The sequence below is a fragment of the Bombina bombina genome, chromosome 4 (assembly GCF_027579735.1).
Source record: "Bombina bombina isolate aBomBom1 chromosome 4, aBomBom1.pri, whole genome shotgun sequence".
Classification (NCBI taxonomy): domain Eukaryota; kingdom Metazoa; phylum Chordata; class Amphibia; order Anura; family Bombinatoridae; genus Bombina; species Bombina bombina.
In genome coordinates, this window is record NC_069502.1 from 303,596,853 (window position 1) to 303,610,256 (window position 13,404).

General features: G+C 41.6%; 1 protein-coding gene across 1 annotated transcript in view; it reads right to left on the bottom strand.

Annotated features, from left to right (window-relative positions):
* Positions 1-13,404, bottom strand: part of U2SURP (U2 snRNP associated SURP domain containing) — a 248,488-nt gene that overhangs the window by 184,975 nt on the left and 50,109 nt on the right. Inside the window, 3 exon segments of the mRNA XM_053710012.1 lie at positions 5,748-5,842; positions 11,688-11,755; positions 13,117-13,265. Coding sequence (XP_053565987.1) covers positions 5,748-5,842; positions 11,688-11,755; positions 13,117-13,265 — 312 coding nt within the window.

The following is a 13,404-nucleotide window of genomic DNA, read 5'->3' on the forward strand; positions in this document are numbered from 1 at the left end:
GTAGCCGTAGCTTTCTGGCCCTTGCGTTTCTCAGAGAAACAGACAAACAAAACAGGAGACAAGCGAAAGTCCTTAGTCGCCTGCAAGTAGAATTACAGCGCACGCACCACATCTAGGTTGTGCAACAAACCCTCCTTATGAGAAGGGTTAGAACACAAAGGAGGAACAACGATTCCCTGATTAATATTCCTATCCGAAACAACCTTAGAAAGGAAACCTAACTTAGTACACAGAACCACCTTATCAGAACGAAAGATAAGGTAAGGAGAATCATACTGTAAACGCTGAGAGTTCAGAGACTCTCCGAGAAGACGAAATGGAATGCATAGGCTCAAACGCAGCCTGCTGTAAAACTCTAAAGGTTAAAGGGACACTGAACCCAAATTTTTTCTTTTATGATTCAGATAGAGCATGCAATTTTAAGCAACTTTCTAATTTACTCCTATTATGAATTTTTCTTTGTTCTCTTGCTATCTTTATTTGAGAATGAAGGCATTTAAGCTTTTTTTCTTGGTTCAGACTCTGGACAGCATTTTTTTTTATTGGTGGATGAATTTATCCACCAATCAGCAAGGACAACCCAGGTTTTTCACCAAAAATGGGCCGGCATCTAAACTTACATTCTTGCATTTCAAATAAAGATACCAAGAGAAGAAAATTTGATTATAGGAGTAAATTAGAAAGTTGCTTAAAATTGCATGCTCTATTTGAATCACAAAAGAAAAAAATTTGGGTACAGTGTCCCTTTAAGACTCCAGGAGTAGTAACAGATTTAAACACAGGCCTGATTCTGACGAAGGATTGCACGTCTGGCTCATCCGCCAGACGCTTATGCAACAAAATCTGACCCTTCAGAGAACTTGCTGACAAACCTTTCTCCAGACCCACCTGGGGAAAAAACAAAATTCTAGGAATCTTAACTCTACTCCAAGAGTAGCCCTTGGATTCACACCAATACAGATATTTACGCCATACTATATGGTAAATTTCCCTAGTCACAGGCTTACCAGCCTGTATCAAAGTCTCAACGACTGAATCTGAAAACCCACGCTTAGAGGGAACTAAGCGTTCAATCTCCAAGCAGACAGCATCAGAGAAACGAAACTTGGATGAGAGAAGGGACCCTGATCAGAAGATCCTTACTCAGAGGCAGTCTCCAAGGTGAAAGATAACATCACCTCTAGGTCTGCATACCAGGTCCTGCGAGGCATGCAGGGATAATTTGAATTACCTACGCCTCTCCTGTTTGATACGAACAACGATTTGGGGAAGAGGAGCAAACCGAGAAACAGTGATGTCAGACTGAAATCCCAAGGCAACGCCAGGGAATTTAACAGAACAGCCTGCTGATCTCTAGACCTTTAACATAACTTGGAAGCTTGACGTACTGCCATCTCCAACTCCAGCACCCCCCCATTGAGGGTTAACCTAGAGAACACCTCCAGGAGAAGCACCCACTCCTCGGGTTGAAAAATCTGACTGCTCAAGAAGACCGCTCCCAGTATTCACTCCTGAAATGTGAATAACGGATAAACGAATGTGAGCGTCCGTCCACCAAAAAACCCATGCCAATCATGGCAAAGGAACTCCAGGTTCCTCCCAGGTGATTAACATAACTAATGAGACGAAATTGTACAACCAGAACCAGAAAAAACAGTTAAGACAACTAAGGCAAAGCCATCAAAGCAATGTAGATCACTTTCAACTCCAAAATGGTTATGGGAAGAGCAGACACCACCTAAGTCCATAATTACTATCCAACAGGCTAGCGACCGTGGTCACTATTACTCAGGAAAGTCTCCGGAAGTATGTGCCCTGAGACAGAAGCTCCTGAGAACTGGAGAATGCAGGTAACAATCCCGCTACCTCTCGAAAGCAAAGCGAACACTATACCACTAATTCTAGATCTATCCTGCAAGACAGAGACACAGGATCCCCTGGTCCACTATCTGAACATGCATAAGAGCAGACACTCAGATGGAATTGAGCCAAGGAACGATGTCCAATGAAGCAACCATGAGACCAATTACCTCCATACATTGAGCCACAGAATGGCCAAACCATAGAATGCCAAAAAAAAGGCAAGAGGGGAAAAAAATCCTATTTTCTGACCTCTGCCAAAAAAAATATTTTAGAGATAGGGAAACTAATATGGTCCCTAAGAAACTACCCCTGTAGCCAAACAAGGGAACTCATCTTCAGATTCACTTCCATTCGTGGAATTAAGAAAAACCAACAAGATCTCTGTATGAGAGTTTGCTTGTTGAAAAGATGGTGCCTAAACCTTGACGTCCAGGAAAGTCATCACAGCAATTCACTGAAACCTGATCACTGGCAATATAGCCCCCTCAGAGCTATGGCAAGGACAGAGGAAAGAGACACAAACTGAAAGTGTTTGACAGAAGGCAAAACTTAGGAACTTGAACATACCCTCTTGGACCAACAGGAACTATCCCAGGGAAAGGAGGTTCCAAATGCACTTCAAAAAATGCCTCACTGTTATCTGGCCTGCAGATAAATTTGAGAGGAACCTGCCTCTGGGAGGAAGGTATGATTCTATGTAGAAAATCTGAGATACTAAGTCCATAGCCTATCTAAGACATTTCGTATCCTCTCTTGGAGACAAACCGAGAGATACAGCCCCCCCACTTGTCCGATTCCCGGAATGGGGGCAAACTCCTCTAGGACTATTCATCTTGTCTTGTGGAAGAAAATACCCTTTTCCACCCGTAATATCAGGAGAAAAAAAAAAAACTGACAGATCAGGACCAAACAAGGTCTTATCCTTGAAAAGAAAGCGCCAGAAGCTTGGACTCAAGGAAAAATCCACTGACCAAAATAAGGCCACAACGCCCCGCGGGCTAGCACAGCTAAGCCAGATCTTGACTCTGGGATTAAAAGCTTGCATGGTAGCCTCAGAAATAAAAGAATGGCTAGATAAAGAACCTTAATTCTGTTTTGGATCTCCTCCAAGGGAGTTCCTAGCAATTAAAATCATACAAGGCGTCACACCCTTAAGATGCCGCACTTTACACAGTGGCAACACAAACTTCCATGTAAGTCCATTGATCCTGAAAAGAGCAGCAATCCTCTCTAGAGATCACAGTTCTCTGAACCAGAGGAGAAATGGTTCCTACTACTTAAAGTGAAAGTTAATCCTAGCGTTTCAAACACGCTAGGATTGACTATTGCAACAAATAAAGGGGACTTTCATTCATGAAGTATAAGATACTTTATGGAGAAAGCTCCTTTGTTTCAACCGATCGGCGATTTGAGCTGCTAACAAATGCCACGGCTTTAACTCTTAGTCAATAGCAGTGCAGTAAATCTGGCTCCCATGGGCGCCAATCCGGATTTACCACACAGCTACTGGCTAAGAGGTGAAAAGGTCACCTCTTAGCAAAAATTCTTTTAGCCGTGGCCTTTGTTAGTAGCTCAAATCGCTGATCGGTTGAGTAGAGACAAATAAAAGGTGATTTCTACATGAAGTATCTTATACTTCATGAATGAAAGTCCCCTTTGTTTCAATAGTCAATCCTAGCGTTTGTGAAACGCTAGGATTAACTTTCACTTTAAGCACCATGTCCCCTGATATGTAATGGAGGCGGCGACATGAAAACTTCCTAGCATGGTCTGGACCAGGAAAAACCTCCACAGAGGAATCCTAGTGTTTATAAGGTTTACTAGGTTCTTAGGGTTGACGACAGCTGTATCAGTCGCTCGAAGGTAGCCAAAACCTCGATCAACAATACAGAGGTTGTTCAAGCTAAAATCTGAAGGATACTACTTCAGAATCAGATTAAGGAATTACTGTCCGAATCTGAGATTTCACCCTCAGAGGCTACCGGCGTATCCTCCACATCAGACCTATGAGGAAGGTCAGTCAGAGTAGCAGGAAATGGAACAGAAACCTTACTAGCTGAATTTCTAATTTTCCTCTTGCGTATTTCTTTTAACATAGGAAAAGCAGATATCGCCAAAGATACATGTGCAACAACTTCTGCAGGCACATAAGCTCCTCCAGGAGACACTATATGTGTAGCCATTAAGGCTTGGGACGTTTGAGGATAAAGCTGTGGCAATGCCTAAACAGCATCATCAGCATCATCTAAGAGACATGAAACTCAGAAAATAAAAGAAAATTACATAGGACACTTATCTGGCCTATACAATTAAAAGGGCAAAATAAAATCAAATTTGTCCATAGGAGCAGAACTCAAGCTCCAAAATCAAACTGACAGCACAAAAATCACATACTTTAAATAATTGTCCTGTCACTTTAAAAATAAATAAAAATGCCTTAGGACATTAAGGTAAGAAACCATAGAGCAGCCCCCTGTTCCAAATCTTAAGATATTAAAGACTTTGGGAATGTTTTAAAAATGTGCCTGTCACTTTAAAATATTTCAATATTAAGCAACTTGCGATATAGAAATAAAATAACTGTTTAGTTCTATATTTAATCCAACCTTAGCTGAGCAGGTGCATGGGGCTAATGCAAAACCGCACACACCATGTCATGTCAGTGTTAGACTGCAGGGAGACTATCACGCAGAGCTAGTGTTTCTCAGCTCTAAACAAGATTGCAGCTCCCACCATGAAAAAAAAGCATTGAGTGCACCAGGAACAATTAAAATGCAGGAAGACTGAATCAGCCCTACTAAAAAAAGTCTCACAGAGACGGTAGGTCTAAGTACCGCGCCATTCTCAGTGAGGAGGGCATTTAAGATCAGTAACAGAAAGTCGAAGATGGCGCCGCTCTTCTAGGAGGTGGAGGCAGCAGAACAATGAAAATTAAGTGCGCTGTTAAAATCAACTGCGCGCTTCATAGTCACAAAACCGCCATTAAAAATTAAAGCAGCAGTCTAGTCCTTCGGTAAACCCAAACCTTTAAATCACCACTAAACTACAGTGGGTACATCTGGATAACACTGCCTACAGCAGTAACAGTTAAAAATAGGCAGAGATAATACAGTGCTAAGTAACAGAAACAAACTGTAAAGGGCACCATTTAAAATAAAGTCTATGGGGAGAATTCCCTGCATGTCTCACACATAAGAGGTCCTGCCTGCCACTGCCTAAATAATCATTCCCAAAGGAATAAATCAGTCCCAATAAAGATGGTTTATTTTATTTTTCAAGTGCCCATCTCCTAACCTAGAAGACCAAAAAGGCACTTACCTGCATCTAGCCGTCCAGCAGGACGACAGCTCACCCGGCTTGAGAGGATGCCACTCCTCACAGAGACCTGTGAAACAAGACAGAGTAAACTTACTCAGGCTTTTTATACCAGGGCAGCAACATGTTAGGAAAACACAGCAAGGTCCACCTCACAACTTCTTAACTGCTCTAAAATCACCAATGCCCTACTGAAGAGACTAACGTGGAGTACAGCTAGACCCAAACCTGAGAGGAAAGATCAGAGCAAACGTACTCTGGTCTTCAAAATAATAAACTCTTGATCGAAGTAAAATAAATACACTTCTTCAGACACCGAAACTTCACCACCTCCTTGCAATGCAGGCAAAGAGAATGACTGGGGTTTGTGGGAAGGGAAGTGATACTTAACAGCTTTGCTGTGGTGCTCTTTGTCTCCTGCTGGCCAGGAGTAATATTCCCATCAGTAATTAATGATCCGTGGACTCACTGTCAGAAAGAAATAGTGAAAGCTATTAACAATTTATATTGTTGAGTGAGTCAGTTTATAACTACACTGTCTCATAAGTAGTAAGCAAAACATCACTTACATGTGCGCCTCTGACCTTCTGGATCGGTGGGAGGAGGCTCAAACCTGCTCAATCTCCCTTTTGTTTTGTGTCGTTCATCTCTTTCCTCTTGTATTCTAAAATATAGTTGGCATAACATTAATGCAATCTTTCAAAAACATAATTTATGCTTACCTGATAAATTTATTTCTCTTGTAGTGTGTTCAGTCCACGGGTCATCCATTACTTATGGGATATATTCTCCTTCCCAACAGGAAGTTGCAAGAGGATCACCCAAGCAGAGCTGCTATATAGCTCCTCCCCTCACATGTCATATCCAGTCATTCAACCGAAACAAGACGAGAAAGGAGAAACTATAGGGTGCAGTGGTGACTGGAGTTATAATTTAAAACCTGCCTCAAAAAAAAAAAAAGACAGGGCTGGCCGTGGACTGAACACACTACAAGAGAAATAAATTTATCAGGAAAGCATAAATTATGTTTTCTCTTGTTAAGTGTGTTCAGTCCACGGGTCATCCATTACTTATGGGATACCAATACCAAAGCTAAAGTACACGGATGATGGGAGGGACAAGGCAGGAACATTAAACAGAAGGAACCACTGCCTGAAGAACCTGTCTCCCAAAAACAGCCTCCGAAGAAGCAAAAGTGTCAAATTTGGAAAAAGTATGAAGTGAAGACCAAGTTGCAGCCTTGCAAATCTGTTCAGAGGCCTCATTCTTAAAGGCCCAGGTGGAAGCCACAGCTCTAGTGGAATGAGCTGTAATTCTTTCAGGAGGCTGCTGTCCAGCAGTCACATAGGCTAAACGTATTATGCTACGAAGCCAAAAAGAGAGAGAGGTAGCCGAAGCCTTTTGACCTCTCCTCTGTCCAGAGTAAACGACAAACAGAGAAGAAGTTTGCCGAAAATCTTTAGTTGCCTGTAAGTAGAACTTCAGGGCACGGACCACGTCTAGATTATGCAAAAGACGTTCCTTCTTTGAAGGAGGATTAGGACATAATGATGGAATAACAATCTCTTGATTGATATTCCTGTTAGAAACAACCTTAGGTAAAAACCCAGGTTTAGTACGCAGGACTACCTTGTCTGAATGAAAGATCAGATAAGGAGAATCACAATGTAAGGCAGATAACTCAGAGACTCTTCGAGCCGAGGAAATAGCCATCAAAAACAGAACTTTCCAAGATAAAAGCTTAATATCAATGGAATGAAGGGGTTCAAACGGAACACCCTGAAGAACTTTAAGAACCAAGTTTAAGCTCCACGGAGGAGCAACAGCTTTAAACACAGGCTTAATCCTAGCCAAAGCCTGACAAAAAGCCTGGATGTCTGGATTCTCTGCCAGACGCTTGTGTAAAAGAATAGACAGAGCAGAAATCTGTCCCTTTAGCGAACTAGCGGATAAACCCTTTTCTAAACCCTCTTGTAGAAAAGACAATATCCTAGGAATCCTAACCTTACTCCATGAGTAACTCTTGGATTAACACCAATATAAATATTTACGCCATATCTTATGGTAAATTTTTCTGGTCACAGGTTTCCGAGCCTGTATTAATGTATCAATAACCGACTCCGAGAAACCACGCTTCGATAGAATCAAGCGTTCAATCTCCATGCAGTCAGCCTCAGAGAAATTAGGTTTGGATGGTTGAAAGGACCCTGAATTAGAAGGTCCTGCCTCAGAGGCAGAGACCATGGTGGACAGCACGACACGTCCACTAGGTCTGCATACCAGGTCCTGCGTGGCCACGCAGGCGCTATCAGAATCACTGATGCTCTCTCCTGTTTGATCTTGGCAATCAGTCGAGGCAGTAACGGAAAAGGTGGAAACACATAAGCCATGTTGAAAACCCAAGGGGCTGCTAGGGCATCTATCAGCACCGCTCCCGGGTCCCTGGACCTGGATCCGTAGCACGGAAGAGAAGAGAATCCCTGGTCTCCTGGTCCAGATACAGTAAAGGGGACAGATCTGAGTAATCCCCATTCCACTGACTTAGCATGCATAATTGCAGCGGTCTGAGATGCAGGCGCGCAAATGGCACTATGTCCATTGCCGCGACCATTAAGCCGATTACTTCCATGCACTGAGCTACTGATGGGCTTGGAATGGAATGAAGGACACGGCAAGCATTTAGAATTTTTAATAACCTGGACTCAGTCAGGTAAATCTTCATCTCTACAGAATCTATAAGAGTCCCTAGGAAAGGAACCCTTGTGAGTGGAAACAGAGAACTCTTTTCCATGTTCACTTTCCACCCATGCGACCTCAGAAATGCTAGAACTATCTCTGTATGAGACTTTGCATTTTGAAAACTTGACGCTTGTATCAGAATGTCGTCTAGGTACAGAGCCACCGCTATGCCTCGCGGTCTTAGTACCGCCAGAAGCGAGCCCAGAACCTTTGTAAAAATTCTCGGAGCTGTAGCTAACCCGAAGGGAAGAGCTACAAACTGGTAATGCCTGTCTAGAAAGGCAAACCTTAGGTACCGATAATGATCTTTGTGAATCGGTATGTGAAGGTAGGCATCCTTTAAGTCCACTGTGGATAGATATATATATATATATACACACACACACACACACACACACACTGACCCTCTTGGATCATGGGTAGGATGGTTTGAATGGTTTCCATCTTGAACGATGGAACCCTTAGGAATTTGTTTAAGATTTTTAGGTCTAAGATTGGCCTGAAGGCTTCCTCTTTTTTGGGAACCACAAACAGATTTGAGTAAAAACCTTGCCCTTGTTCCGTTCGCGGAACTGGGTGGATCACTCCCATCACTAAGAGGTCTTGTACACATTGTAGAAATGCCTCTTTCTTTACTAGGTTTGTTGATAACCTTGACAGATGAAACCTCCCTTGTGGAGGAGAAGTTTTGAAGTCCAGAAGGTATCCCTGAGATATAATCTCCAACGTCCAGGGATCCTTGACATCTCTTGCCCAAGCCTGGGCGAAGAGAGAAAGTCTGCCCCCCACTAGATCCGTCTCCAGAAAGGGGGCCCTTTCTTCATGCTGTCTTAGGGGCGGAAGTAGGCTTTCTGGCCTGCTTGCCCTTGTTCCATGACTGGTTGCCTTTCCAACCCTGTCTGTAACGAGCAGTAGTTCCATCCTGTTTTGGAGCGGAGGAAGTTGATGCTGCTCCTGCCTTGAAATTACAAAAGGCACGAAAATTAGACTGTTTGGCCTTTGATTTGGCCCTGTCCTGAGGAAGGGTGTGGCCCTTACCTCCAGTAATGTCAGCAATAATTTCCTTCAAGCCGGGCCCGAATAAGGTCTGCCCTTTGAAAGGAATATTCAGTAGTTTAGATTTAGAAGTTACATCTGCTGACCAGGATTTAAGCCATAGCGTTCTGCGCGCCTGGATGGCGAATCCGGAATTCTTAGCCGTAAGTTTGGTTAAATGCACTACGGCATCCGAAACAAACGCATTAGCTAGCTTAAGCGTTCTAAGCCTGCTCAAAGTCTCATCCAATGGTGCTGTGCGAATCGCCTCTTCCAGAGACTCAAACCAGAATGCCGCTGCAGCAGTGACAGGCGCAATGCATGCATGGGGCTGTAATATAAAACCTTGTTGAACAAACATTTTCTTAAGGTAACCCTCTAATTTTTTATCCATTGGATCTGAGAAGGCACAACTATCCTCCACCGGGATAGTGGTACGCTTGGCTAAAGTAGAAACTGCTCCCTCCACCTTAGGGACCGTCTGCCATAAGTCCCGTGTGGCGGCGTTTATAGGGAACATTTTTCTAAATATCGGAGGAGGGGAAAAGGGCACACCAGGTCTACCCCACTCCTTGCTAATAATCTCTGTAAGCCTTTTCGGTATAGGAAAAACGTCAGTACACACCGGTACCGCATAGTATTTATCCAGCCTACATAATTTCTCTGGGATTGCCACCGTGTCACAATCATTCAGAGCCGCTAACACCTCCCCTAGCAACACGCGGAGGTTCTCAAGCTTAAATTTAAAATTTCTGAATCCAGTCTCCCTGAATCAGAACCGTCACCCACAGAATGAAGTTCTCCGTCCTCATGTTCTGCAAATTGTGACGCAGTATCAGACATGGCTCTCGTGTCATCGGCGTGCTCTGTCCTTAACCCATAGCTATCGCGCTTGCCTCTTAACTCGGGCAGATTAGATAATACTTCTTTCATAACATTAGCCATATCATGTAAAGTGATTTGTAAGGGCCTTGATGTACTTGGCGCCACAATCTCACGCACCTCCTGAGCGGGAGGCGAAGGTACTGACACGTGAGGAGAGTTAGACGGCATAACTTCCCCCTCGTTGTCTGGTGATAATTTCTTTACCGGTAAAGACTGACTTTTATTTAAAGTAATATCAATACAATTGGTACACATATTTCTATTGGGCTCCACATCGGCTTTTAAACATAATGAACAAGCAGATTCCTCTGTATCAGACATGTTTAAACAGACTAGCAATGAAGCTAGCAAGCTTGGAAATTACTTTCAATAAGTTTACAAGCAATATAAAAAACGCTGCAGCGCTTTTAAAAAACACAGTTGAATAACAATGAACCAATTCAGTTATAGCAAACAATTTTTAACAGTAAACGTATTAAATTAGCAGAGGATTGCACCCATTAGCAAAAGGATGATTAACCCCTCAATACCCAAAACGGATAATCAATTTAAGATTTAACGCTTTTATCACAGTCAAACACACTGTCACAGGTCTGCTGTGACTGATTACCTCCCTCAAAAACGAATTTTGAAGACCCCTGAGCTCTCTAGAGACGTCCTGGATCAAGGAGGAAGAAGCAGGAATTTTAACTGCGCAACAAGGCGCTAAAAAAAGGCCCCTCCCACTCATATTACAACAGTGGGAGACCTGATATAACGGTTTCTATGCAGAAATATACGTTAGCCATATGGAAAAAAATCATGCCCAAAAAGATTTATCACCAAAGTACCTCACAAAACGAATAACATGCCAGTAAACGTTTTAAAAACAAACTTTTTCAATGTCATGCAAAGTTATCACTAAGCCTGCTACCAGTCGCTTCTACTGCAGCTAAGGCTTATGCATTATTTCAGTATTAACAGTATTTTCTCAGTCAAATTCTAGTCCCTAGAAAATAACTCAACTGCGCATACATTTATCAGCCTGATACCAGTCGCTACTACTGCATTTAAGGCTGTACTTACATCATATGGGTAACAGCAGTGTTTTCTTAGTCAATTCCATTCCCAAAAAATATTGTACTGCACATACCTCATTTGCGGGGGACCCCGCATGCTATTCCCATTTTCTGAAGTTACCCCACTCCTCAGAATGTCGAGAACAGCCAGTGGATCTTAGTTACGTCTGCTAAGATCATAGAAAACGCAGGCAGATTCTTCTTCCAAATACTGCCTGAGATAAAAAAACAGCACACTCCGGTGCCATTTAAAATAAACTTTTGATTGAAGAATAATTAAGTAAAAAACTCCAACACCTCTCGCGACCTCCTTTGTTGAGGGTTGCAAGAGAATGACTGGATATGACATGTGAGGGGAGGAGCTATATAGCAGCTCTGCTTGGGTGATCCTCTTGCAACTTCCTGTTGGGAAGGAGAATATATCCCATAAGTAATGGATGACCCGTGGACTGAACACACTTAACAAGAGAAAATTACCAATTTCACACTAGCTTTTAATCAATACTACACAGTTTATAATGATGTAACAAAGTAGCCGTTTATCAGTGTAAAAAGTGTAGGGATAATATAAATTAACCCTTGGCCGATATAAAAAAATATTAAATACTTTTTAGAGGTACAAATCTTCATTCAAACCCTTTAATTTTAGAAGCTGACAACTTATTTTAGTAGCAGTGCTATATAGTTGGAGAGTTTTACACTAGACAGTCTCAGCAAATGACTAATACCTGTGTAACTGTCTTGTTTGCCTGTTATTTAGTGAAACATCAGACTCTGTATTTGCAGACTTACTGTTTAAGTTCTTCCTTAAAAAGCTCCAAATTGCTTTTTTTCTTTTCCTTCTCCCCTTTTTTCAGAGGCTAAAAACAAACAAATGTTAAACCAAAAGCTTGCATTACACAAATAAAGTGGTTCTTGGAGAACATTAATGGCATTTATGAAATACACATGCATCTGCAAAATGCTTCTTTTAAAATGTATAAATATGTATGACAAGACGGTATATAATGCTCATTTATCTACCCCCCCCCCATGTTTTCAGTGACAGCGAATGCCTGCAACAGTTACTTCCATGTGCAAGACGACAAAGAAACTACACATGGCCAAATAAGCAGTAGGTCACATCAACAAACAACTAAACTGTTGTTAATATCAAATTTAAAGTGTCATAATAGTAAGAAAAAAATAATATATGACATGCTCTAATCAGTTATAGCATGTAATTTTACAACTATCGACCCTGCTGGGTTGATACTAATCTACTTTAACCAGAGATCAGCTAATTCCACCAGATGTATTACAGAGTGAATTTGTTGGCCCCTGCGTTAGAGCGTGTATTTTTAGGACTATCAACCCGACCCTACTGCAGCAAAGGGGTTAAACACAGTAGAAGTGCCACTCAGGACGAGATGCACTGCTTCTCCTATACGGAACCCAGCAGTGCGAGCTGCACATCTGAGTCACGCGACTAGCGCTGCCGATTGGATCAGTGGCGACACTACTGTAATAAACTGCTTTGTAGGGGTTAAACACACAGTAGAGCAGGGTCGATAGTAGTAAAAATAACATGCTCTAATGGACTGAAGCATGTAATTATTATTTGCTAAGCTCCTAAAGAATATTTACACAATGTTCATTAAAAACAATGCAATGCGCTATATTGTCTGTTTCTATCACAAGAAACTTTTAAATGCTCTAATTACGCTAGCTTGTATCTAATTTTGATACAAAATTATTGAAATGCATTGCGCAGCAAGGATTAAAAGACCCTTTTATACAATCACGAAACCTCAGAGATTGGCAATTTAGAATACAAAAAATATTTTTCTTCTAGAAAAAAAGCGGGCTTTATTAAGTAAAAACAGAAACAAAAATTCAGGTTTTTAAAAGGACCATTAAATAAAGTAGAATTGCATAATTAATGCATACAATAAAGACTGCAATTTAACTTAAAATGAGCACCAGCGAGTAGTTTTTTGACAAATTTCAAAATTTACCTTAATTTCTCTGTCTTAATTATGTGACAGTCATAAGAGAATCACAAACTCATTTGTATACAGTGAACTTGCACATGGCTCACTAGCAGCTGCTGCCTAATAAAGTGTGCATATAAAAGGACTGTGCACAATTTAATTCTGTGCCCAGAATCAAGTTTAGCTTTTGACTCCGTCCATTTAACCAAAATGAAACATGGTATTGGTAAAATATATAAGAGGCTTACTGGTTTTTTAGGTTCCAAAAGTAAAACAGGAGGAGGTGGTGGTGGTGGTGGTGGGGACCTCTCAATAACAGGCTGTTGATTTTTTGGTTCTGAAAACCGTGAAGCTGGTTTATACAGTTTGCCTCGCTTTTCATCCGTTTCATGCTCCTCTGTAAAAGTATTACAAAATAAAATTATTTTTTTTTTTATTAAGTTAGTTTTGTGTAATTATTTAATTCCATTGGAAGTACTACTAAAGATGAATTTAAAGGACCAGTAAATATAGTAGCTTTGCATAATCTACAAATT